At 45.3% G+C, this 27224-nt stretch overlaps 1 protein-coding gene across 1 annotated transcript in view; it reads left to right on the forward strand.

The window, feature by feature from the left end:
• Positions 1-27224, forward strand: part of alpha-PheRS (phenylalanine--tRNA ligase alpha subunit) — an 89126-nt gene that overhangs the window by 38275 nt on the left and 23627 nt on the right. Inside the window, exons 4-5 of the mRNA XM_050186135.3 lie at positions 4672-4825; positions 16888-17437. Of these exons, the coding sequence (XP_050042092.1) occupies positions 4672-4825; positions 16888-17437 (704 nt within the window). The remainder of the gene's footprint in view (positions 1-4671; positions 4826-16887; positions 17438-27224) is intronic.

Here is a 27224-nt window from a genome sequence, read left to right on the forward strand (position 1 = left end):
GGCGTTTGCTGGGAGGTGTCTTGGGGCATGGTAGATGGTAGGGTACGGGACCGGAGTTCCACGATGATCGTCTGAGGGTACCCCGCCCACTCCACCAATTCTAAAGGTGTTTATTTGGCAGAGCTCGGAGCAGCGCAACGTCGACGGGCAGGCCAGTCACAGCTTCCAAGCACGAGAGCCGTTGCTGAGCAGGAGCGCTCGACCCACTAGCATTTAGAGCCAGTAGCGCTGAACCCCCTAGCGTCTCTCTTCGCTACACTGGTCAAATAGAGAAGTAACATGATTAAGTGTCCATTACCTTGTCCAGATTCTATCTCAAATACATCTTTAACCCGATACGCTGACTGGGTGTCTAGATATCTGTATATAATCTACACAAGGTCTTTACAAGCACTAGTAATTCCGTATGAGTGGCGCTGTGCAAAAATAATTTCAATACATAAATCTGGTTCTAAAACTGAACTAAAGAACTGTCAACCAATATCGTTAACTTGCATAAGCTGCAAAGTGATGGAACACATCATCTTTAAAGCCATCATCTCACACTTAAAAAATTATAACCTCCATTATGAAAAATAACACTGTTTCAAAACAGGACTTTCGACTGTCACGCAGCTTGCTGAAATTACTCATGACATTGCTAACACAATTAATGAGGGCAATCAGATAGACGCAATATTTTTGGACCTTTCTAAGGCGTTTGATGTTGTTCCTCAGGATGACCTTATAACAATATTATTAGCATTTGACATTGATTCTAACATAGTGTCACGGATTTCCTGCTATCTAAAGGACAGGAAACAATGTGTTAAAATAGGTGAATACGTTTCACAAAACCTGGACCCCCAAAGTTCAGTTCTCGCACCTCTTTTGTTTCTCATTTACATAAATGATATTCATTACTGTGTCCCTTCATCTATGGAAATTCGTCTCTTTGCAGACGATTGTGTCGTGTACAAAACAGTGAAAAAACTTCAAGACCAAATTCTCCTTAATAGCTCCCTAGTTTCAATTTATGCTTGGTGTACGACTTGGGGAATGCAGTTAAATACAAGCAAAACGTAAAGCATCACATTCACCAATAAGAAGCATCCTCTAAATTTCACATACATGATTGCCACACTCAATTAGCTGTAAGGCTTGTTTTCCCAGATTATTCACATCAAACTAACGCTACTAACCTAATCAACTGAGCTAATTTACAAACGCTGTCACAACACCGAACCATATCAAGGTTAAAGTTTTTGTACCTACTGTTTCACGGTCATTTCAATATTAGAAATTCATGATACTTACACCTTGCCTTCAAGTATTCATCAAGAACTAACCACAGTAAAATATTTCGACAACCAATCAACCGTGTAGATATCCGCAAGTACTCCCTGTTTCTAAGTGCCATTTCCTTGTGGAATAAATTGCCAGAAGATGCAGTAGTGTGTATGTCCGTAGATTCGTTGGTTAATTTCATTCAGAACATGGGCTTTTTTGTTTAGTCATTTGCTTTTTTTAATGTGAGAAAACTGACTTTATTTTTTGTATTTTTGTTTTAAACACAATAATCCCTATAAACACTCCTGCATGGGCCCAAAAAGGGTCTGCAGTATGTTTAAATAAATAAAGGGCTTGTAGGGATGCGCTACTCTCACGCGTGCCCTGATGTTGTCCTCGCATGGCTCCTGTAATCCGGCTTTGCCACATGGCTTTACGGTGGCGATCGGTGTCGCTGCAGCCTAGTACGATAGATGGCGCTAGTATTGCGCTTCTAACGCCATTTAACGGTGGGGTTACTTGGGCACAAAAGAGAGAGGATGGTTCCTCTTTGGCACGGGGTCGGCAAGTGGTGTATACATTCTGCGCATGTGCCGATCAATGCTTCTGCGAAACCGTCTCGCAAGACCTAGAAGCGGGACACCGGAATGGACGAACATGATTGTTAGAACGCGCCACCGTTTGACAGTCAAATGACCAAGTGTTGGTGTCCAGCATGGGGTGAACATATTCACTCGCTATCCGATCGCGGTGAGTTGGACTTTCTAGATTTGTCATGTGCCCCTCGGCATGTTCTGTGTATAGCAATTTGGCTAGCAGGCATTAGTGTATGAAAGGTGCAATAAATGCCCTTGTGATTGTTTGCACTATTGTGTTGTCGTTCCCTTGTCTCAAGAGCACAGGCTTCACCATGTTGAATACTAGAAATATGGGATAATGATCAGCAATGTTCACATCAATTACTCCAGCATAGGGAGAAGGCAAGAAATTACAAAGCGCATGATCCAGCAATGAAGCACCACCAGAAAGAGGATATCTAGTGGGAGATTAGATATTCAATACCCTAGCCACTGAAACCATGAGAATATTCTGTGTACACGGTATTTTGAATATTGAGCAAGTTAATGTTGATGTCTCCAAATACGAGAACACATTTGCTTTCAGATGATATATTATGCAAAATGGTGTCAAGGCCTAAAATGAAATCCATAACATTCAAGGGAGGAGAGCGGTAAATTCAGCCCAGAACAATGTTGTTCTTGTCATTAAAAAAGAATGATCTAGTTCAATCCATGCAGATTCACAATGTATGATGTTTGAAGAAAGATCTTGTCAGCGGGTGTAGGGAAGATCTGAAACAATTGCTGAGCCACCATAACTACCTGACGAATGGTGACAGTAACTGAGCTTCGTATGATGGCAGGCTGAAAAGGTTCTTGTTATAAGTGCAGAACCAAGTTTCAGAGATGCAAATGATCATCTGAATTTTTGTGTAGCCTTCGTGCGTTAAAATGAGCAAGGGAACAATTACTTTCAGCTAGCACGTGCTTCACCTCTTCAGGAGATAGCAGGGCCATGATAAAAGGATAGAAGTTAAAAAGTGTTCAGAACAAAAATGAACAAAAAACGAAGTGGCTAAGTAAAGATGCTTAGATCACTTTCTTTCACAGTAGGATATACCCTGCAATCACTAGATTTGCAGACCTTGATATTGCAATTGTCTGTCCACAGAAATTGCCATTTCTGTGCTTTTTCGGTGTAAGGGCCTCGGCAAACAATCTTTTGTTCTCGGGAGACAGGTGATCATTCACAAAAATTTCCCTATCACAGCTACCAGAGAAGGCAACATCAGAAGTATTCAGATGGGCCTTATATGCTTTACGGACAAAGTAGTTTTTCTTGTCCCGGCAACAAAACCTCACGACAATGTTCTTTTCATCTGATTTAGTTCAGACACGACGAATTGCATTAAAGTCGCTGGGTGTGACAGGACATCGAATTGCTTCACCCATCCACTTGACACTGGCCGCACAGTCCTCTCTCTGACTGACTGGTACGCCCTTAATTTCAACATTATTTAGCCGCGAATGCTGCTCAAGTTCTGCAGCTCTTATGGTTAGTGCTTCGTTTTGCATAACCAGTGGAACCAGTTCCTTGTTAGTGTCAATTCATCCTTTTTCACTTTGATAGAGTCAGAACTGTCGCACAGAAGTCGCACACTTTCACCTAGGGACGTATGTTCCCTGAGGGCTTCCCAAGCTATCATCTCCTTAATTTAACTGTTAAATCATTAGCGAGAGTGTCAAGACTACAGCGAAGCAATGACCCAAGCAATTCAATTTTTTTCACCAGCTCTGCATTGGACGGCATGGTCAGCAAAGATAGCAAATACACACACAAAAAAGAGGAACACATACTATGAGGCATCAGTTGTGGTAAGAAGGAATGTACAGTCGCGTGTAGAAAACAAAGACGTCAACCTGCAGAACAAGTAGGAAGCAATTGGCACAGGCTGTAGTTGCCGCAACTGGTGCCTCAAAAATGATGCAGGTTTCAGGGCAGCTTCCTTTTCAATCCTCGTTGGTGACGTCAAGCTAGCAAGCGCCCTCTTCCGGATGCTGACGTCACAGTCGTAGCCACTGCTATGGCTGTTGGACTTGACAGTTGCTGCATCGCACACGTGCCTTGAGGGCAGGTGCATCCAGACAACTGCAGAGCAAATAGGAAGCAATCAGCACAGGCTCTAGTTGCCACAACCGCTGCCTCAAAAATGACTGCATAAATGCATCCTTTGAGTGGTGAAAAAATGCTGCCATCTATATAGTAGAAAAAAACACCCAAGTGATTCTCTCTGTCAAAATTATTTTGAAAACTGAAATATTACCATGGAGCTTACTAGCATGCCGTTGACAAGCTGGGCTTGTCCAAAGCACTTAAGCGGTTAATGTGCACCAAAATAAGTACACAGATGCTTTTGCATTCCACGGTCATTTGTATGCAGCTACAGTGACTGAGAACTCAAGGCCTTGTGTTCTGCAGTAGGATCCAATAACTACCAAGTTACTGTGGTCGGTGAAGGAGTTGCAGAAGGATAGCAATAGGGGTTTGTTGGCACGGCATATCTTATTTATTTGTAGTGCAAGCTGAACGACAAGGACAACAGAAACGAACATTTGACACACACAGTGCTGTGTGTGTCAAATGTGCCTTTATGTTGTCCTTGTCGTTCAGCTTGTGCTACAGCAAAATAAGAGTCCCAGAAATTTAGCAGAGGTGCAATTTTGCGTTAGTCTAGCATGCAGAGATGGTGCAAGTTGTTTTGCCACGCAGCTACACTGCAAACAGCTTCTTCTAGCTGAGCTGTTGTGGGAGCTTAAAATGCAGCCCATGTGTATTGTGCAGGTGCGCTCCGAGGTGCGTCAAGTCTTCTTGGAGATGGGTTTTACAGAGATGTCGACAGCGCGCTATGTGGAGAATGCCTTCTGGAACTTTGATGCCCTCTTCCAGCCACAGCAGCATCCAGCAAGAGATGCCCACGACACCTTCTTCCTGAAGGGTGCGTATTAATCTGGCTGCTTCAAGTGCCATGCTCAAGTATACATTTGTCTGGCCGCCAATGTTTTCTTTTTAAATGCGTAAGCATTTCTATGCTTACCCAACGAGGAAACCCATCCATCCATCACATGAGACGTCACTTTCTAGATAGGGCCCTCAGCAGCGAGTCAATTCACCTTTGTGCTGCCTCTCACTTCAACGCGAACTAAGTGGTGAGAACACAACCCTGTGTGGCCGCCCCGTGCGCAGCTGCCACCAGAGTACGGTTGATCACAGTTGATAATGGTTTGATGTGGATGCGTAAGCCGCTAGATAGCGATAACAGCTTATAATGGTGGGAACGTCATCAGCACACTTGGTGCTGTCACCTGCAGTAGTCTGCTTACGTCATCAATTCAATTGTGCCGCCGGCCACCGCATGTGTCGTTGCAGCGCTATCATTTATGCTGGTCGGGTCACGTTTCATAATATTGATAATGACACTGTGCTGTGTGGAAACGAGCAAGTGGCACAATGCTTATGCATACTTAGACAACTCCCAGAGGAGATTCTGTGTGAATTTTTGTACATCAGATGGCATAACAAAGCTTTTGGGCTGTTGGAGTTAATTGAATGTTGAGCAGGCTAGAGAGCGTTAGCTCAGGCCGACCTCTCTGCCTTCTTTCAAATAAATTATCTCGCCTCTCTGTCTGCCGTTTTCTGACATGGCGAACCAGTGCCGAAAGCCTGCATGTTTTTTTAATGATGCAAGAAATTCAAGAACATAGAACATTGCAGAATGTCAAGAAGTTCTTCAGAGAGCTTCAATGTTGATTACGAAGTGTCCTCAGTAAATGACAACAGCACGCAAGAGGCCATGTCGCCTGAGGAACACTAGTTATCCTATATAAAACCCTTAATTAGCATGTCTTTATTGTTTTTACATTTTCAGACTTAATTGTAAAATGTTCTGTGACATATAACCACTAAATAGCATTTGAATTTAAAGCCTGGTAATTTGTTACTTTGTCAGAAATTGAATTGCTTGCACTTCAGAAAAGAAAACACGGACATCCAAAGGATGAACTTTCATTACCACGGGAAAAAGTGGCTGTTTTTACAAGGTGCAAGAAAATTATTTGGGAAGCAAATATAAAGGCCCTCGTTGCGTTGCAGGATATGAAAATGTAGCTAAGGAAATTGTCTTTTGAATAGCTTAAGTACCATGCACATATTTATTACATGTTGCAACAAAAGAATTTTAGAGCGTCGGACTTTGTGTAGCAAGCACAACTTCATTATCGAAAACTGATACCCGTGCCACCCGGGCACAGAAAATGGCATTAACTTCCTAATGCTTTATTATTTAATGCCATTTGCGTGGTGCCACACGAGCGAATCAAATGGCATTCGCCTTAATGCCATTCATTCTTTAATGCGTTCACCAGAACTCATTCGACTGAAAAATGCATTACGCATTTTACAGCTTCGCAAGCCATGGCGTCAAGAGTACGCCTTTCTCAGTGTAAGTAAAGTATTTGAAACGTTTAAACCTGTAAGAAAACATTTATACGTAACTTTGAAGTACAATTAGCACTTTTACGAGAAGAAACCTTCTGATTTATAGTAAACAATCTGTGAGAACACAAGGATTGTTGCAGCTAGCGAAGCTGCGCACAAGGTTGGCAACCTGTGAAGCAGACGAAAGTTGCGTGGGGATGGGTTGCATTTGTTGCATGGTAGCCTTTCATCCCGTGCAGGCTGTTCACATGCAGTCTTTGTGTTTACGGACTATGCGTGATAAGACGAACTTCTTCAGGTTGGCGTTGCGACGGTCTCGCTGCGGCTGGCGCCATATTGTTTCTGGGCTTCGGATTTGACATACATTGGCCACAGTTGCTATGGTTGATTCTAAAATACAGCAAGAAACTCAAGCTACCGTGCCATAGTACGCTTAGTCTTTTATTTCACTGTTTATTACGACAGTTTAAACTTGTAAATGCTTATTTATTTTTAATTCATACCCTAACATTTTTCACTTCAGAAGACGCACTCATCGACATCATCGGGTCAAATGTCATTAAATTTGGACATGTGGCAGCTTCGCCGAAAAAAATGTCATTCAGAAACTTAAGGCCTTAACTACTGAATGCCATTTCTTGTACCCTTGTGGCATGGGTATGAGTGATACTTAAAAAAAAAAAAGTAATGACAATAAAACATGTCAGAATATGCGTTTTGTAGCCTATTGTGCTACAAGAAGGTACTACACATTGTAGGAAGCTTTGTAAAATAGTTTCTTCCTCAACAAAAAAAAAAGTTAGCCTCAGAGCTTGGCATGTCATTCCCCGAAGCAGTCCTTTGTTGGAATGAAACACTAGTGTACACCACAAAGTTCGTGACTTCCATCTTCTGCTCCACATCCTATCTCTCATAGCAGAGTTTGCACTTAAGACATGTCCTCTGTCTCCTGAGCGGGTGGAGAGGAGGGTGTCGCCGATTCCAAGCATCTGGCTGACAGTTTTGAAGGCCAGCAGGCCACAGATGGACTTTTTTGACAGCTCCTCTATCTCAGGGTGCTGTTCCCTGTGTGCCTAGAAAAAAAAAATAAAATGTTTGAAAACTGCAATATCAGTGCAGTCGAAGAACTAAGTCTTCCACCATGCAACACACTTCATCAGCACATTGTACGACACAATCAGCTGGTCAGACGTGTCCATGCTAAGCGTGCCTGATTTATACTTTTCAATCAAAAGTGGCCTACTCATGGGGACCTCTGCCCATTAGTTTCCTCTTGTCTCTTTGCACGTTGCAGGCACATAACTATCGGCAGTAGGGGTAGTGTCCATCATATTGACCACTCGCCTGTCTTTCCATTGCATGTAATAACATCTTGGCATAGCAGCCAGCGAATGTCTCCTCATCTTGCTTTCTTCCCCCTATTGAAGTACTTGAATTAGGAAGGGAACCCACAACAATCTTCTCGTGTTGTTTCACACGAGAGGATTTTTCACTCAAGAAGACGTAAGAGAGAGGCTGACATGTAAAGGTTGTCTAGAAATATGATGTATCCTTGATCCAAATATGCTTCACACAGACAGGTCACAACGTCAAAAATAAGTCCATTTGAACTTGGCCTTTCATGTTGTTAGGTGTAAACATTGAATTGAACAGTGTTGCCGGTACTCGAGTCTGTAAGGACCTAGAGCTTATAAACCCATTTGACCAACTTATCATGCAAATATTGACAAATTACAGGTCAGCCTGTGGAATTTACCATCCTTTCATCAATAAACCACTTACGGTATGGCTGGAAAAGCTGCAAAGGCACGTGGTTGATGTGTTGAAGTAGAAATGCAATTCTGAGCAGCTTGCCATCACTGGTGGGGTCAGTCTTCTCATGGTCCATGTCGCTCAAAAAAGCCAGAAATGCAAAGAACCTGCTTCTGGGCATAATCTTAGGTGGAACGAGCCCAGAAAATAGCTCTAATGTATTCCAGTAGAGATGCAGGTGAGGCAAATGCACATTGCCCATGTCGATGAGAATAACTACGCACTGCATCATTTCATGGAGACCGCTATTTTTCCATGAGGCATCCTTTTCAGCGTATGTTTGCCTCTCCCAAGATGTGGACCCAAGCATATTTGTTGGTATTCTCACAAATCATGTTGATGAGCTCTGCAGTAAAGAAGAGGTGGAAGAAATCCAAATCCTGCTCAAAGTGTTTTGCGCTACTGTACAGTGCCACATTGAGGTCATCCATCGGTTCTCTCTTGCCTTGAGAAAAACTGTAGGCATTTTACAGCTGCTGGAAAGAGATCGGGTCCGTGTAATTATAACTGTGAGTACACACTTATTCCTTCATAGCCACTTACAAAAGCCAAATATGTGTGCAGTGCATACTCCCGAAGCTTACCTGTTGGACGTGTTGGCTTGATTGGATGCGTCCTCATCATCGGTGCTGAAATGCGATGAATTTGCGATATCTTCAAGCTCATTACTGCTGTTTCCTTCTGAAAAATCCACTCTAGATGTGCCCGACATGTGATAAGTGTGACGCCTTTTAGGAATGTTAGCGTGCGATGATGACGCCACATTAAATGTGAGCACTTAACGACTCTGAGCTTTGCGCTGAGCTGATAAATCGAAGCTGCGCAGAAAGAGCAACCCAAAACTGATCCTGGTTTTGTGTTTCTGAAACTACCGCATAGGTGGCGCTACGTGCTTCAAACCATGCAGGTGCTCAAAAATTCGAATTGGAATGCATCGATCAGATTGATTGATATTGGATTGGCACTGCAGCAAAAGAGTTAAAGTGTTGCTGTACTAGGACGAAGCTGTCTCATGTGACGTACAGGTTTCCTGTGGCAGTGTGTGTGACCTCCATGCACATTTGCTCGCGAGTTGGCTCCGTAGCCAGCACCAAAACATTGACGCTTGTCTTTGGCAGAGCAAAGAAAGATAAAGTATAAAAAAAAGAAAATCGGTAAATAAAAGGCAAGCCCTATGGGGCTTCCATTGGTGGTACTTAAATTACGTCTTGTTTTGCTCTTCAATGAGTACTGAGTACAAAAACACTGAGGTGTCATGTGCGGGCTGACAGTATGTCAGGACAGTTGAGGCTGACTTACGAGCTGTTGAGAGAAAATCTAAATTGTGATGAAGTTCAGGCCTCATACCACGGAGTTTGCTGTCAGTTGATAGAAATAGCTCATATTCGAGAATATTTGCTTCTGTATGCATCTTCCTTTTATTCGTATTTGAGAATGTCCGACTCGATTTGCAATTTTTTTCTAAGATATTTTATTTGCTGTGCATATTACTAACCCCTCCCTTCTATTCTATTTTTGAATAACATAAACACTACTCCTTAGTATTCAAACTGGACTAAGTCATCCTTCTTTAATTTTTTTTTTCACATGCTTACTAGAGAGTGACAACATCGAGTGACATGGTTTCAGCCCGTCTTGACATAAAACATAGTTCTGCGTCACCCAAGGAATTTTGCAAAGACACTTGGGAAAAACCTGGAAAGCTCAGGGAATTTGGAAATGTCAACTTGGTAGACATCCTGCTTATTGTATTTGGAAGAATTCATGGATGGTTATCTTGATTTAGAAAATGTTGTTTGAAATTGGAGCATTCTGTTGATAACGGGTGTTCCACGAACATTTCTAAAAGAATGTTGTTTGCAGTGTTATGAAATTTATGCCCTTTAATGTAAAGCTTATCAATATTTTTCTGCATTTCAAGTTGTTTTTGACAGTGAAAAAAAAAAAACAAGTGCTCCATGCTTAGCACTGTGAGCACTAGAGTGCTGGCATTCTCGGGGGAGGGGGGGTAGTGTATGATGCAGTTAAAATTTTTTTTCATATGCTTACTAGAGAGTGACAGCACCGGGCGACATGGTGTCGGCCCGTCTTGACATAAAACATAGTTCTGCGTCACTCAGGGAAAACCTGGAAAACTCAGGGAATTTGGAAATGTCGACTTGGTAGACACCCTGGCCTGTAGGTTAGTGTATACTATGATCACTTTTCATCATGTATAGAAGCTAACTGCACGATCTTGACTTGCAGCGTGGCCAATGTCACGCTATGATGCTAAAACCTTCCACTTCAGAAAGTGCAGAGATCGATCTACCAATGATTCTAGCTTTGCTACAGGTGTAGTGATGCCTTTACGCATAGAAAATGCACAAAGGCGTGGTGCTCGCCGCAGTAAAAAACATAGCGATCAATGTGCACTGAGCTATCGTCGCCAACCCTGTTGCCATAAACATCTTCACTTTGTTATGGATGTGCTGTGGCCTGCATCTGGTAAAGGTTGGTCGGCAAGCATCAACCTTTATCAGATGTTCCAAGTTCGGTGGCGAGGCACCTCCTCTGGGTGCCGAGCACAGGTCTCAAGGAGGTGCTTCCCCACTGAACTTCGGCCATGTCGGAACATGCATCGTGCCTCCTGATATGTTTTCTCCATAGTTCTCGTCTCCTGTAATGCGGCTTCGCCGCGTGGATTTACTGCGGTGGTCGGTACGCTTGCATGGTAGCAGGAGAGATGGCGCGAGTGTTGCTCTGCTAACGCCACCTAACGGCGGGGTTACTTGGGCGCGAAAAGGAGAAGGCACTTCCTCTTTGGCTGGGGCTCGGAAAGCTGCGCGGACGTTCTGCGCGTGCGCCGATTCATGCTTCTGCGAGACCATCTCGCGAGGCCCACTCTGGAATGGACGAACACGATCGTTCGAACGCGCCACCGTTCGCGTTACCGTACGTGCGAACGACCAGGCGTTGGTGTCCAGCATGGGGCAAACGTATTCGCTTGTTATCCGGTCACGGTGAGTCGCACTTCCGCGATTTGTCGCGCGCCAATCGGCATGTCTTGTGGATAGCAACTCGGATAGCAAGGCATTAGTCTATGAAAGGTGCAATAAATGCCCTTTTGATTGTTTGCACTACTGTGTCGTCGTTCCTTGTCCCAAGAGCACGGGTGAGAACCCCACAATGCATGCCTTTTACTGCCGCTAAGGGCTCATATCGCCACAGGCACATCCGAAAAAGCTCTGACCGCCTCCCAGTACACTTATTAGGCATGTTGGTGCTCATACTATGACACGAGACTGCGGGTGCACGCGTGTATAATTAAGGAATACATGGCGTGTCCAGTGACAATTGTCCTTTCCACTTTTGGTATGCTTCACCGCAACACTGTGTGTATGTTTCACCGCGTAACACTGATATATTGAGGTGAAGCTGACTTTTGGGAACCGTCATTATGCAATGCGTCGTGCCTTCAGAAATTCGAAGCCAGTGGCAAAAATTACAAAGGCGGAGTCGGTGCCATTGCTGACGATGGTGGATTCTTTCAATGAAAAACACGGCACCCAATGGCAAGAAGCTTAATATCGAACGTTGAAGCAGCTAGGCCTAGCGTTGCTGCTGTGGTGGCTATGACTGGCAGCGGATCTGCATGCTAGAGTGCCGGTTCGAGGCGGCGAGACAATCAAGGTGGCGGCGGTGGGGGCTTTGATGAATGCCGTTTTGGACCTGCGATCATGGCCAAAAGCCTGGAAAGTTGGACGGTGAAGAATTCTTGTCTCCGAAATTTGAGACGTTCTTATACATCATCATCATCATTATCATCAGCCTGGCTACACCCACTGCAGGGAAATTTCCTATGGCGGCCTGTCCGGATTCAGAGATTCTTAGCACCCTCTTCTGTGTCACAGGTCTGACCGCCGCCGTGGTCGGTTGCTTCTGGTCGGTTGCCACCGTGATCGGTAATGCTGCTGGGGATTGAGGGCCGGGGTTTGATTGTTGTAATCATATAGGAGGTTGTGGCCAAGTACTGCACCAGGGTGGCCAATTCTGCTCTGGTGAGGGAGTGTGTTTACTGGTTCTGGTGACTGGGGTCAGGCTGCACTCCAGGCCTGTTTATGGAATTTTATCAACAGGGGATTTTTTTTTAATCTGGTGGAAAATTTCGCGGCACAGAGATTTGAACCATGGTCCTCTTCCACGCGAGGTGGATCCACCCAAACATAGCTAAGTGCTACAAAGGAAACCCATACGGGTTTTTTGGAAGAAAAGCTTTGCAGTTCAAGAAAAATTCGTCCTGGTGTGGGACTCGAACCCGGGACCACCGCATTTCCGGGGCAGCTGCTCTAGCATCTGAGCTAACCAGGTGGCTAGCAGACGGCAGGTGAAGTTGAATTTATCAACAAATTAGATGCAAAGGCAAAAGCTTGATGTAAGAGTTCTGTGGAAACCTGCAGGGTGGAGAGAAGTAATTAATAAAGGAAAAATGAGACATCCACCCAAATGTAGCTAACTGCTATGTTTGGTAGAGCGGCTGCCTCAGAAAGGCAGTGGTCCCGGGTTCGAGTACCAGACCAGGACGAATTTTTCTTAAACTGCGAAGCTTTTCTTTCGAGGAACCTGTATGGATTTCCTTTGTAGCACTCAGCTACGTTTGGGTAGATGTCTCATTTTCCCTTCATTAATTACTTCTCTCCACTTTGTGGGTTTCTGCAGAACTATTACGTGAAATACATTGACTCTGTGAGTCTGTGTTGGTGCCGCAAAGCCATTCAAATTATCGGGCTTGTCCAAAAAATTGAGCGTCCAGAAAATCGTTCGTTGATTGTACATATTAGGGAGGTTTCACTGTGCTTGACATTTTAATAAACCTAGCTATGTGCAGTGTTATAAGATAGCATGACTTTTCAGAAGAGTTAGCAGAGGCTAAGAAAAAGAAAAGGTCACACTGTTTTTAACCAAAGGAAATGTCTTGGCCACTTTAGCTTCCAAATATACAGGTTATACTCATTGTGTGAGCTTGTGCCAAATATAGGCCAGCAAAATGCAAAAATGCTCATGTACTTATTTAGGTGCATGTTAAAGGGACATTAAAGGCAAATACTAAGTCAATGTGGACTGTTTAAATACCATTCCAGAAACCTCGCAACGCTTGTTTCGGGCCAAGAAAAGACTTAGTTTACGAGAAAATTGTATCTGGAGTGTCCGAATACCGTTTTTGAAATTCAAATCTGCCTCCACCCATCCGGGGGAGTGGTGACGTTGCATACACTATCACCACCCTTTGCTGCCGTTGGCGAGTAAAACGGCGCCCAGCAGATGGCGGCACCAAGGCAAGACAGAGCGGCGCGTTCGCTGCTGCAGCTGCTTATTGGTCAAGTGGCGTAGACTGTTTGGGCAACCTCATGACATCACATGCAAGTGTAATTCTCTGCTACTTGAAGTTTGTGCGAGTTTCGCGAGCCAGCAAAACCAGCGCAGCACTATGCGATAGCGAAGCTACTGAAACACGAAAGCATGGGTGGCGCGGAGTCGAGCAAAAATGAAAGGGTAATTTCAAGTTCTTTTTTTCAAAAATGAAATAAACTGGACAAGTAGCATTTTATTTCGACTTATAATACAATACAAGGATGTTCTTTGCAATGAATGGTTGCGTACTAGCGACAGAATTTAACTGAGGAGTGCTTTCGTCATCGGGCAACTAGAATGGTCCCCGGGGAGTCTCTAACCATGTCCTGCATTTAGATTACTTTCTCGATTATTAGGGCTCTGTTCACGATAATATTGATGCCTTGGAAATTATCGAGCACTAATCTGTCACTTTAGCTTCACTTAATATTTGCCCTTTAGTGTCCCTTTAACGAACCCCAGGTGGTCAAAATCAATCCGAAGTCCTCCTCAGTGGTGTGCTTTATAAGATCATGGTTTTGGCACATAAAACCCAAGAATTTAACCTTTAAATTTAAATTACTTCTTTGTATTTGGACATATTGTGCTAAAGCTACAATAATATGATGTACCATAGTGCGATAGATGTGACACACAACGAAGCTAGGTAACAAAGACAAATCGGTGCTGCGTTACTTTTCTCTTTTGCCATGTCTACCGTGCTACAGTACATCTTGCTATGTCAGTACCAACTAGTCTAATCTTCTGTTTGGCTAAACCCACAATATCCTGCCCTTTTAATATATTTTTCTTTGCTGTAGCAACTAAAAGAAGGAGAAGCACGAAAAAGAAGACGGAAAACTGCACTGTGGGACTCTAAGGGCCCTTTGTTCACAAGGTGAAGCTTATAAACGGGACAAGGGGAAAATGTACGGAATGTTCACAGGGATGTCTTCCCTGTAGTAAGCGCAAAGCATATCTTTTCAATTGTGAAGAAGGAGCTGATGAGGGCCCTGAGGGATTTTCTCCTTTTCCTGTAAGTTGATATTTCACGTTGTAGCACCAGTGAACAACCACAGTGGTGCAATGCAAGTCACGAAACTGTTTTTTGGGTTAACCTGTACCCAGCAGAACAAGTAGCACAGTGATAGTGGTGAGCACACTCATCGAACATCGAAATCTGATCTGTGAATTGGCTTTTATACATCATTTGTCGAAGGTTTCAGCATATCGCATACCTTCCAGAAAAGGGCAATGCTATTCACGTTGCTCATACACTCTTAGTACACAAGGTTTGGCGAGAACATAGACAACAGATGGAATGAACGGTAACATTTGAGTAAGTTCAAACTTATGCAGGCACATCTTGTGCTGAATGATAACATTAAGTTGTTAGTGGGCAAAATGCAGCCCCCGAAAATAAAATAAACAAATATACGTGTCAATATGTGTCGTGATAGATGAGAGCAGCAGACCTCTGTTAGCTGGAAGGGTCTGTGCTTTCCACTGTGCCACAGAGTTCTAAAGGTGGCTAACATGCGAACATGCTTCTTGAAAATCTTCCTCTGTGTTGTATGCATCACAGCTGCTTTGTTGTTATAGTGCAGCATTGTTTCTGGCACATACACGCTTACAGCAGCACGGTCATGCCCCCCCCCCCCCCCCCCCCAGCTTTCTAATTAATTTGTTTCTATGCTTTAATGTCCCAAGGCAACATTGGGGCTATGAGAGGTGCCATAGTGAAGGGTTCTGAATTAATTCTGACCCCCTGGGGTTCTGTAATGTGCACATAAATTTGAGTACACAAACGTGTTGTGTTTTACCTCCATCGAAATGGCTGCTGCGTCTGGGAATTGAACCCGCAACCTTGTGCTCGGCAGCAGAATGCCATAGCCACTGTGTCTTGTGGTGTCTGTAACATAGATTGATGAGTGCAAACACAAGCACATTCTGGTGAGCCACTGGAATGGCCATTGCAAGTGCCATAGGTTGGTGCACACACACTAACGGAAGCATGAGTGTTATTGCCCGCCAAATTGCCAAATTGAGTGGGTGCAAGAGCAAGAGAATGTACAGTAGAACCTCATTCGTGCTTCCTTGAAAAAAAAAAAAATGCGGGAAAAAATGTACTAATCGAAAAAACGTACGATCCGAAGTAAAAAAATTAGACAGATTGAACTGTAGTTGGTACCTGCGTAACGCGAAACATTGTGCAAATCGTTGTGGCATGAGATGCCGATGTGCGTCAAGCTGGTGGGGCTCTGGCAGCCTGAGACGCATTTTGTTATTTTGCTATTGCGCAGTGTTTTAGGACGGCCACGAGAAACCAAAACAAAAGCTAGTGGGCGACGCCAGATACTGCCGGAGTGAAATGTGACGCTCACGTTGCGCTGCCCACAGCAGGGAATGGCGGCACATCTGGGTTATCACCTACTAAAAGTATGCAGTACACTTCCAGCAGCACTGAACTCCATGTGCTGTAAGACATAACGGTGAAGATGCTTATCGTAATGAGGTTGGCGGCGATAGCTATGAATGTGGCCTGCAACAAACCAGGAGGAGATTTGCTGGCACCGTAATAAGAAACTGAGTGCACACTGTCATTTTTACATGAGGTGGGTGGGCGAGTCTAGCGGGGAAGCGGATGCCGCGAGCAGCTACTGTACTTGATCACACGTGCCTCATGCCTTTTCTTCTTTACATGAGATCTAGCAGCCGGAAAACCTATCCTAACATCGCAGTCTGCAGCATGAAACGGCGGCACGTTTAGGTCATCGCCTATTAAAAACATGCAGTATGCTTCCAACGGCACCGGGCTGTGAAACAGATAAGTGAAGATGGTTATGTTACTAGAGTTGGCAGCAGTAGCTGTGAATATTGCGTGCGACGACCTGGGAGGAGATATACTGGTACCAGAATGAGAAACTGAGTGCGTGCTGGCATTTTTATGTGAGACTGGCGGGTGAGTATTGCAGTGAAGCTGCCGCGGTGGGTGGCTACTGCTCTCTATCGCACCCTGCTCATTTTCTTGTTTACATGGTATCTAGTGGCCAGAAAATGTATCATACAATCATGGTTTGGCAATGTTTGTATATAATGTTGGTGCCGAAAAATTGTGTTTTCCAGGAACATGTCAACCGGTAATAAATAAGTGTAACTCAATTAGATTCTATTTTTGTGTTCTCGATCGCAAACATTGGCGCTGGGAAGTCGTACATAATGGGATCGTATCAGTGAGGTTCTACTGTATATGCCCAGATAAAATATTTATGAGCGGGCGTTCTTTAGAAGGTGTGCATTGTTTGCGTTTCAGTATCGTGTCTCTCCTGTAAAAAATATTCCAACCACACCAGCTTAGCACTCTGCTGTTGTGCCTCGCAGAACCCAGCGAGTGCCATCGGCTGCCGGTGTCATCGTATGTGGAGGCTGTCAAGCAGGTGCACTCAGTGGGGGGTCATGGGTCTCAGGGTTACCAGAGCCCGTGGCTAGAAGGCGAGGCACGCAAGAACCTGCTGCGCACGCACACGACAGCCGTGAGTGCACGCATGCTGTATGCACTGGCCCAGCAGCGCCCCTTTGTGCCCTGCAAGCTGTTCAGCATTGACCGGGTGTTTCGTAATGAGACACTGGATGCTACGCACCTCGCTGAGTTCTGCCAAGTCGAGGGCTTAGTGGCCGACCGGGGCTTGACGCTGGGCCACCTTCAAGCACTGATTGGGGGCTTCTTTGCGCATCTCGGCATGGAGCGGGTGCGCTTCAAGCCAGCCTACAACCCGTACACAGAGCCTTCCATGGAAGTCTTTGCCTTCCACCCGGGCCTTGGTCGCTGGGTCGAAGTGGGCAACTCGGGTCTCTTCCGCCCGGAAATGCTGCAACCCATGGGGCTGCCGCCTGACGTTCGTTGCATTGCCTGGGGGCTGTCCCTCGAAAGGTGAAGTGGTGTCACAATCCTCCCAGTGCTGTGCATCAGGCTTGGTTACATTTACAAAAGACAGACAACCTTGAACTGTAAGATACTTTGCAGGTATGTCTGTTAATTCAAAGTCAGTTGGTTCGATTTCTTGTTTAATTCGATCTCAACAACGGGTCCTGAATGGTGTTCATGCATTTCTATATGAGTGAACTTTAAATATTTTGATCCTAATATTGGCCTTTGCCAGAAAATTTGAACTTCTTCAGTCAGCATGCGTGCACCTGACCCTTATGGCAGAGTTTAGGGGATAGTGAATGTGTTGAACACATGCCATCTCCTGTCGAAAACACCTATTTTCAGCCTGCCTGAGAAATATTTTCAAGCAATAACCATGGCTCATAATCTCTGATTAGAGTATTTACTCAATTCTAAAGGCTGTTTGACATGCTGTGACTATAGCAAAAAAGTGGTGTCGTCATGTCAGCGTAGAGAGACCCTTTAAGATATAGACAGTAAAAGTGTGATTAAGTACAAGTACAGACTGAACACACTTGTCTAGAGGGGTTAAGTGGCCGGCTGCAGACTGCACCAGCGTTCATAGTGGCTACCCACGGTAACTGCTTGGTTACCATGTGTGGCCTCATTGCAGTGTCGGCCTATGCATATTTTGCAATGGATTGCGGCCAACTTAGCTGAAGTGCAATTCTGTCTGTACATGTGTTTAGCATCTGTGTGCATCTTTTTATGCGCATATGTTAGTAATGTTCTAATTGTTATACTTGCATTGACGTAAGCATCTTTTTATATATTGAACCATGGTCATTTATTCAACTTTGTGTTGAAATGCACAAAATGTGGTCACCCAGTAATGGCCAACATAGCCAACTGTATTGGCAAAAAATATGATGCAGATCTCGTATACTTGTTGGATCGACATGAGGCAAACCTCCTAGTCCTGGTCAACTAAACTCTATAACACTAAACCTGCAATATGCACAATTATCCTTATTTTCATTCGATGCAACACGGACTCATATACAGTGTTTGCTTATGCACTGCACTGGTCACAACTTTAGTGTCATGTAATGTATGTGTAGGTCGGCAAACTCAAGCTTTAGCTCATTGAGACTTGAACTGAACCATGAGGCTGAGTTCGTGTGAGCCTGGCTGAGTAGCATTTTGGTGAATATGTGTCGGAGCAAGCTTGGCTGACTAAAATTTTGGCTATCTGAGCATGCGTGAGCTAAGCCAAGTAGAATTTTGGGGAGTCTGCACATGCATGCCATTAAATCACACCATGGAATAAATCAATAAGCAGCTGCATCTTACAATCTAACAAAAATAAGATTCAGATACACAAATGTCATGCTGCCTTTGTATATCTTGCAAGTTACATGGTGCTTTAATTATAGAAGCAGTAATGACAGGATATGGTTATATGGATTTTTGCAGTATTACATGTAAACTTATAAGCAACTTTGCTTCTCTCTTGTCGGGCATGGCTTATGCCTCGTGATATGTCTGTACACTTGATTAGCTGTGGACATGCAAGAACCAACCATCCACACTTAAAAGGATGCAATCATTTGCAGGAATAGATGCAACCGGCTAACTTCACTGCAATATTTTAATTTCTTTTGATTAATGTGTTATCTACTGTTTATAAATACAAGGTGTTCTCCTGCCTTCCACATTGTTGCACGTGTTTTACAGGAGGTAGAGAGAGAGAGGAGCAAGGAAAGGCAGGCATAGTTACGGCAAAGCAGTTTCTTACAATACTACTGCGATTTGTTACAACCAGCATAAAAAAAATTTAATGCACTGAAGTGCAATTGCCTTTTAAAGTGAGGGTTAATACAGGTTCAGTAAGGATACAAAGTTGGCAGCATATTGAAGGTTTATTGATTTTCGTGCAGGAAAAAATTGATACATAAAAAACAAGATAAAGTTTAGAGGGCCCCTCACCAGGTCTGGCCATTTTGAGCTGACAAGCGCAAAGCTTACATTGCGTGATAACAATCGTGTCTGCAAAGTCTTACATCGCGACGTGCCGCGGAAAGATGTGAAATTTCAACCCGAACGTTGTTTCCCTCTTCACTCGCGGCCGCCACGCACCAAGCCGGACAGTGACATAATAGTGCCTGTGCGCCTACGTAATCGTGTCCGCAGTGTGACATCGCTCATGGTGACACGTGACTTCAAGAATTATTCAAGACAACATCTCTTATCTATGCGATCTGTTGCTTGAATTGATGAATTCAAGTTTAGAGAAATAATAAAACACACAAACCGAATGTCTGCTTGTTTTTTGTTTTACTTCGCACCACACTCGCGCCTAAGAGTATGCTGGACCATGCGAGAGGAAAATGCTTCTTGTAGTGGTTGACGTAAATTCAAAATGGCTCAAAGTGCTCATTGTAACAAATGCCACTTCTGAGCAAACGGTGGAACACCTGCATGAAATTTTTTCAAATTTTGGATTACCAAGGTGTACTGTGAGAGAGAATCGAACACAATTTACCGGTCATCCCTTCCAAGAATTTGTTAAAGGAAATTGAATCAAGCATCTCAGAACTGCTCTTTTCCATCAGGCATCAAATGGCTTGGCAGGACACGCAGTCCGTACAGTGAAGGATGGCCTCAAAAAGAGGGAAGGAGGAGAGCTCAAGCTCCGACTTGGTCAGTGGCTGCTTATGTACCACAGAGTGCCACATCTGAATAGAACATCCCCAGCAGACCATATGCTAAGTTATCCTGTCAAAGCAAGGCTCAATGACCTTGTCATTTCTGAGCAGTGGCCCAGTTATAAGAAAAGTAAGCCATGCTACAAGAAAGGCGACAGGGTCACTGGAAATTTTGGCAGATGACCAAAATGGTGGCTTGGTGTCATTAGTGACACCAGTGGGTCAACCATGGTAATAGTGTCAACTCCAGAAAGGCACCCCCACAGGGGCGTCTGCGTCAGCAGGCGTTTGGTGTGTTGTGACACCACGTACCGGAGCACACAAGGGTTGGATTCTTCCACGTGTAGCTGTGCATGGCTTAGTCGTGTCTGGTGAAAGGAGGATCCTGGGGGTTCAGTCACTGCCGGGTGTTCGGATCTTTAAGGCCCCCCACTTCTTTGGCCTCACACTTCTTTGGCCTCTGCATCACATAGACACTTCCTCCACAATGACCCACCTGGAGAAAATTAACAGTCGCCTTTTCCTGTCCTCCTCTTCAATCTGTCTTTTTCTCTTGCCTTTTCATCTGTCCCGTCTTCTATTCCTTTCTCATTTCAGAATTTCCCCATGGCAAGGGTTAACCTTGTGTGGGCAGCCAACCTTGGGTATACCATATTTAGTTATAGTAGTGGCATATAGCCGGCGTTTGCAGGACCATTCCTTTCCAGGTCCTGCAGTGTTTCCTCATTGGGCTCCATGGTGAGTGGCTGGCATTGCTGCTGACCAACTCACCTTTACATATGGCAGGTTCATTCCCCCCATTTCCTGATCGCCCTCAGAAATGAGGGCGCACCGATGAAGTGTTCAAGTTTTTTGTCCGAAATATTTTCCACGATTTTCCGCAAGTTCGTGTAATACATTCTGAGAAAGAAGAAAAGACAGTGAGAATCATCTCACCTTCTCTTGTTACGAAAACACTGACTCAAGCTTTTGGTCCAGGTTATAAAGTCTCCAAGTTGGCAAGTGGTGATCTCCTTCTGGACCTCCATGAAAAGGAGCAACATTAAAAACTATCTAATCTAGTGTCATTCGGGGATCTCCCAGTAACAGTGACCCTGCACTGCACTATCAACACCACCTGTGGAGTCATTTCCGATGCTGATCTGATGGAGCTGACTGAAGCTGAATTACTAGAAGGCTGGAGTGATCAGAATGTGATCAATGTCAAGAGAATTACGATGAGTGGTGATGGCAATGAGATCGAAAGAAAGCACCTAATTCTAACTTTCGGATCATGTACGCTGCCCAAGACCATTGAGGCAGGGTACATAACGATCCTGGTCAGACCGTACATCCCCAGTCATCTCCAATGCTTTAATTGCCAAAGACTTGGCCACAGTTCACGGAACTGCCGAGGCCGCAAGACTTTCGCTAAATGCAGTGCCCAAGAACACCCATGTGACAATTGTGAGAATACTCCACACCGCATGAACTGTGACCGCATTCTCGAGGTCCTCCTATCCTGGAAAAAGGAAAAAGAAATAGTAACACTCAAGGTAAAGGAGAACACATCGTTCGAAGAGGCATGCAAGCGGGTAGCGTACCTGCCAAATAACAGCTTTGCCGAAATGGCACATCTGGGGACAGCGCCACAACGGCCTCCGACGGCTGTCCAGCCTACACACAGTGTGCTGGCAGTGACGCTGTCCCCCTCCCCGGCAGCTGCAGCTAGCGCTGCGCTGCTGTCTCAGAAGGGGCCATTGACTTCCGGGCTGGTGGCCTCAAGGGTCTCGTCCCCTGGGATGAGGCTTTCTCTTCAGGCACACCTCTTGCAAGAGCGTGTGTCCAGTGCACCTGAAGAAGTGATGTACACAACACCCATCTAGACGGCGCCAGCACCGAAGGAGCGCCATGGATCTCTCGACCGCTCCAAAAGAGAGAAACTTTGCATCGCGGCACCCGGAAAGGGCTCTGCGCACTACCATTTATTTTTATCATTGACGCAGCATAAAAGTTCATCCCTCAAACAAAAGGTCGTTCATGTGGAAGTCTAGTTCCCAGTTCCTTGGTGGAATAACGACTGCAGACAAGCTCAGAGGAAGCAAAACAAAGCATGGGGCATTCTGTGCCGATACTCAACTGCAGAAAACCTTGTTGAATTCGAACAGTCTAAATCACAGGGAAAACACACATGATGGCAGGCTAGGATAGCAAGCTGGGAGAAGTTTCTGTCAAGAATAAATTTGTATACCCAAGAAATAAAAGTACAGAATGCACTCAGAAGGCTAAAAGTGCAGGAACTGCATCCACTGCCCTTGGTAAATAACCAGGGATACAGGTTAGAAGACCAGGCGAACGCTCTTGAAACACATTTTCAGTATGTGTATAGCTCTGCGCACTATACGCAGACATTCCTTAAACACAAAGAAATAGAAGAACGCAAGACTCTGGACCGCAAATTCATAGGAAACGATTTATATTACCGTCCATTCAACATTGCTGAACTTAAGCAGCATTGAACATCTGCAAAAGCTCTGCACTGGGAGCAGACAGGATCATGTATGACATGATGAAGAACAAGCACAGGGACACACAAATTACATTGCTTGCACTTTTTAATAACATTTGGGCAGACAAACACCTTCCAGCGGCATGGAAGGAAGCTATCGTTGTCCCAGTTCTTAAACAGGGTAAACACCCACCTTTGGTAACAAGCTTCCATCCCATAGCACTTACAAGCTGCCTATGTAAGCATTTAAATAAATGATAAATTGCAGTCTCTTGCATTTCTTAGAATTGAACAACATGCTTGAACCCTATCAGTTTGGTTTTCGAGAAGGTCAGTCCACAACCAACCATCATGTGTGCATTGAGGCAAACATCCGCAATGCATTTGCCCATAAACAATATTTCTTTTCAGTTTTTCTAAATATTGAAAAGGCCTATGACACTACATGGTGCTAGTGCATTATCAGAGACTTATCCCTGGCAACACGCTTAGCATAATTGAAAGTTATCTCTCACGCCGTACTTTCTGTACTTTCATACCGTAATGCTCTGTTTAGGTCATTTACACAGGAAACTGAGGTACCAGAGGGTGGCGTACTTAGCTGTACCTTTTTTATTGTGAAAATGAACTCATTATGCAAAAAAGAAGTGAGGCGTGCAGACAGGACACAAGAGTAGAGAAGTGGACAACATGAACGCCGACTATCAACTGAAGGGAGCACTGAGGCGAAAAAAGAAAGAAGACACAAAACTCATCTGCGCATGCTCAGGAATGGTAACACCACGTGTCAGTCGGGTACACGTGCCGGTCTACGTGAGAGATAACTGTTAAGGCACTTAATCTCTTCCTTATGTAAAGTAATCGAAGGCTGACTCACGCACGCACTTCCACCATTATAGATATGCCATGCCTCTACCATAAGACGCGTATCTTCATTCTTATACCTGCAAAATATCGCGCATTCATCTAACTCTGGCGTGCAGTTACAATCTCGGCAATGTAGCGAAAGATTAGAAGGCGATCCACCTGTTAACGACCTTTTATGTTCCATTAGCCTCTGATTGATACACCGTCCCGTTTGCCCTACATAGAACTGGCCACAGCTAAGGGGAATTTTATAAACCACACCCATATGACAGTCAGAAAAACTGTTGTTCTTATTGTGCTTCACTGGACAGATACCTGTTCGTTTTTTGCCTTTTACTCGCTCCTTTTTATTCTGTACGGCAGCACATATCTTACCTAGCTTATTGGGAGCAGTGAAAGCAACATTAACATCATATCTACTTGCAACTTTCTTAAGCCTGTGCGACACTGAACGAATATACGGAATAGCCACTACTCTTGTTTTGCTATTACTGCTTTCTGTAATCACGTCCGTCCCTCTCGAAACCGACTTCTTTAGGCGCTCAGCCACAGTGGCCACCGCTACACTAGGATAACCTGCTTCTAATAGGCGCCGGACCTGCGCATTAAAACTGGCGCTCATTTTGTGCATGCAGGATCTGGTGAGGGAAGACTTAAGGCACGACATGGCAATTCCGTTTTTTACTAATTTAGAATGCTTGGATTGAAAGTTTAGCAACGGCTTCGAAGATCTTGGGGAGTACTGCCAACAAACATGATTTTGTTCGCAGATCAAGGAAATGTCAAGAAACTGAATTACGCGTTGATAGTTCAGTTGATAGTCGGCGTTCGTGTTGTCCATTTCTCTACTCTTGTGTCCTGTCTGCACGCCTCACTTCTTTTTTGCATAATGAATCCTTACCAACTAGCTCAGCTTTCTGTCGTTCTAAGAAAATGAACTCTTTATGTTTGTGTATTCCACAAAGTATATTTTATTTAGCATATGGCGATGACGTACAGGTTTCATTTAAATAGTGTAACATCACAGTGTGTGAGCGAGACGTTCAGTTTGGGCTGAATGAAGTCTCAGCATGGGTAAATCAAAATGACTTCAAGCTGAATCCGCAGAAAAGCTCCTGTGTCCTCTTTACAAGGAAGAGGGGTCTTGTCCGAGAGCCTAGTATCCAGCTCCATGGTCAGCGCTTACGTTTGAACATACAGCCCAAATTTCTTGGTGTCATACTTGACTTTAAACTTCCATTCATTCCACATATAAAGTATCTAAAAGCCAAATGTTTGAAAACAATTAACATTCTTAAAATTCTGGCACACACGACATGAGGCAGTGACAGGGGCGGCTTAATGAACTCGTATAGGAGCCTCATACGGTCACGTCTGGGCTATTGTTCCATGGTGTATCACACTGCCACTCCAAGTACATTGAATATTTTGGATCCCATTCACCATTTAGGTATCCACCTGGCCACAGGCACCTTCAGAACAAGTCCTATACAATGTTTATATTGTAAGCACTATTAACGTACTTCGTCGTTTTCATTTGTACATAGCCATCATCATCTTCCCTCTTCTTCGACTTCTTCGCGCGTGAGCTGCGGGCGTTGCCTTTTTTGGAATAAACAGCGCTGGACAACTTGATCGGTCTCGGTATTATAAAGTGGTGGAGGTACGTCAAGATCCCGACGTCCTCTCGCGTTCCCGTCCTCCCTGGAGCTCCGTTCCGGTCGCCGCCTGCACCCAGCTACCCCTACAACAATGGACACTTCCAACCCCGGCCCTTCCGGCGCCTCTAACCCTACCACACCGACGACCCCGCCTGCGGCGCCCTCTTGGACTGTGACGAGCCCTCAGCGCGATCCCCCTGTCTTCGCGGGACTCCGCGGTGATGACGTAGACGATTGGATCGACCACTACGACCGCGTGAGTTCTTGCAACAAGTGGAACGACACCCAGAAATTGAGGCACGTCGCCTTCTACTTGACCGGTGTTGCAAAGACGTGGTATTTCAACCACGAATCCGACATCGCGGATTGGTCCACGTTTACCTCGAAGCTGCGGCAAATCTTCGCTTCCTCGTCTGGCCGTGCAGAAGTCGCCAAACAGAAGCTGGGAACGCGGCGCCAACTTCCCCAAGAGTCTTACACCTCATACATAGAGGATGTCTTGGCTCTGTGCCGCCGTGCGAATCCTAGCATGACGGAAGCCGAACGCGTTCGCCACATCTTAAAAGGCATTGGGCCTGTCGCATTCAACGCCTTAATCGTGCAAAATCCGGCTTCTGTCCAAGGCATCACTTCATCGTGTCAACGCCTCGACGAGCTGCAGTCTATTCGTCTTCCACATGACTGCAGCGATCCTCAGGTTCCCCATTCTCCAGATCTACGTGCTCTTATCCGCACCATCATCCGCGAAGAGCTTCAACTACAAGACCTCAGGCGTCCACCTGCTGCCTGCGCCCCAACCCCCGCCTTCGACTTGCGCGAGGTCGTAAAGCAGGAGTTGACAGCGATGACTACACCCATGACGCATCTTGCTCCGGTAGCGCGCTCCACACCTACCTACGCGGATGTTGTTTCGCTACCCACCCCTACCGTGCCTTCCGTGCCTACTGGCGCTTCCTATGACCATTTGGCTTCGATGGGAACCAGAGCACTTGCTGCGCCATCGTACCCTCAGTGGCGTCCACCTCGTCCAGTTTGTTTTTACTGCGGTATACGCGGCCATATATCTCGCTTCTGTCGCCGGCGCCAGCAGGATGAAAGGCGAGGCTATGCTGAGCACGAAAGAGACCGCACTCGCTGATCAGACGACTACTATCCCGGACCGTACTCGTCCCCGCAACAGCGTTCTCCGTCTCCACCAGCTGCTCCCAATCTGCCTCATAGTTCCCGTTCGGCCAGACGTCGTTCCCCATCCCCTTACCGGCGCTCTACATCACCGCTTCGCCCCACTTCCCATTTTGTCGACCAGCACTCGGAAAACTAACTGTTGCAGTTTTTGGAGGGGAAACTGCTTCTTATCGGTCTTCAAAAATTCCTCCTGTTCGCCCGGCCAACATGCTTTCTGTGACTGTCGAAGGTGTTCCCGCGTCAGCTCTCATCGATACCGGTGCCGCTGTTTCTGTTCTTCGGAGTGATCTGTGTTCGCGGCTCCGTAAAGTAAAAACGCCTTATCTTGGACCTATTTTGCGTGGTGCTAATAATGCATTCATTCACCCTGACGGACAGTGTACTGCTCGTGTTCTCATCGACGGCATACGCCACCACATCGAGTTTATCATCCTTCCAACGTGTATCCATGAACTTATACTGGGTTGGGACTTCCTACATTCTGCTTCAGCCGTCATTTCATGTAGAGAGGAAGTCGTCCACATCACGGATACAGAGCTTGAACCTGTTGCGGACTCTTCACTTTCATGCGTGAACTTGACCATCGCTGCCGACTACGTCCTGCGTCCTGGTCACGAAGACGTTGTAGCCGTAACATCCAGTCAGATCGCCGACGGAGACGCCCTAGTAGCCCCTTCTTCCCGCTGTACTTCTCGCGGAATTCTCATTGCCACCTGTCTCGTCCGGTTTTCACGCGGCCGCGCCCTTCTGTCTGCTTGCAACACGACCCCAGATCCTGTGATGCTGCCCAAAGGGATGACTGTGGCAACCCTCGCCGACACTCAACCTATCTCTCTAGTCGCGCTTTGCCCTTCTTCATCGCCAGCCCCAACCTCAGGTTTGGATGATTCTTTCCCTCCTCCAGCCGTTCTTGGTTCTGA

Source organism: Dermacentor andersoni, chromosome 11, assembly GCF_023375885.2.
Source record: "Dermacentor andersoni chromosome 11, qqDerAnde1_hic_scaffold, whole genome shotgun sequence".
Classification (NCBI taxonomy): Eukaryota; Metazoa; Arthropoda; class Arachnida; order Ixodida; family Ixodidae; genus Dermacentor; species Dermacentor andersoni.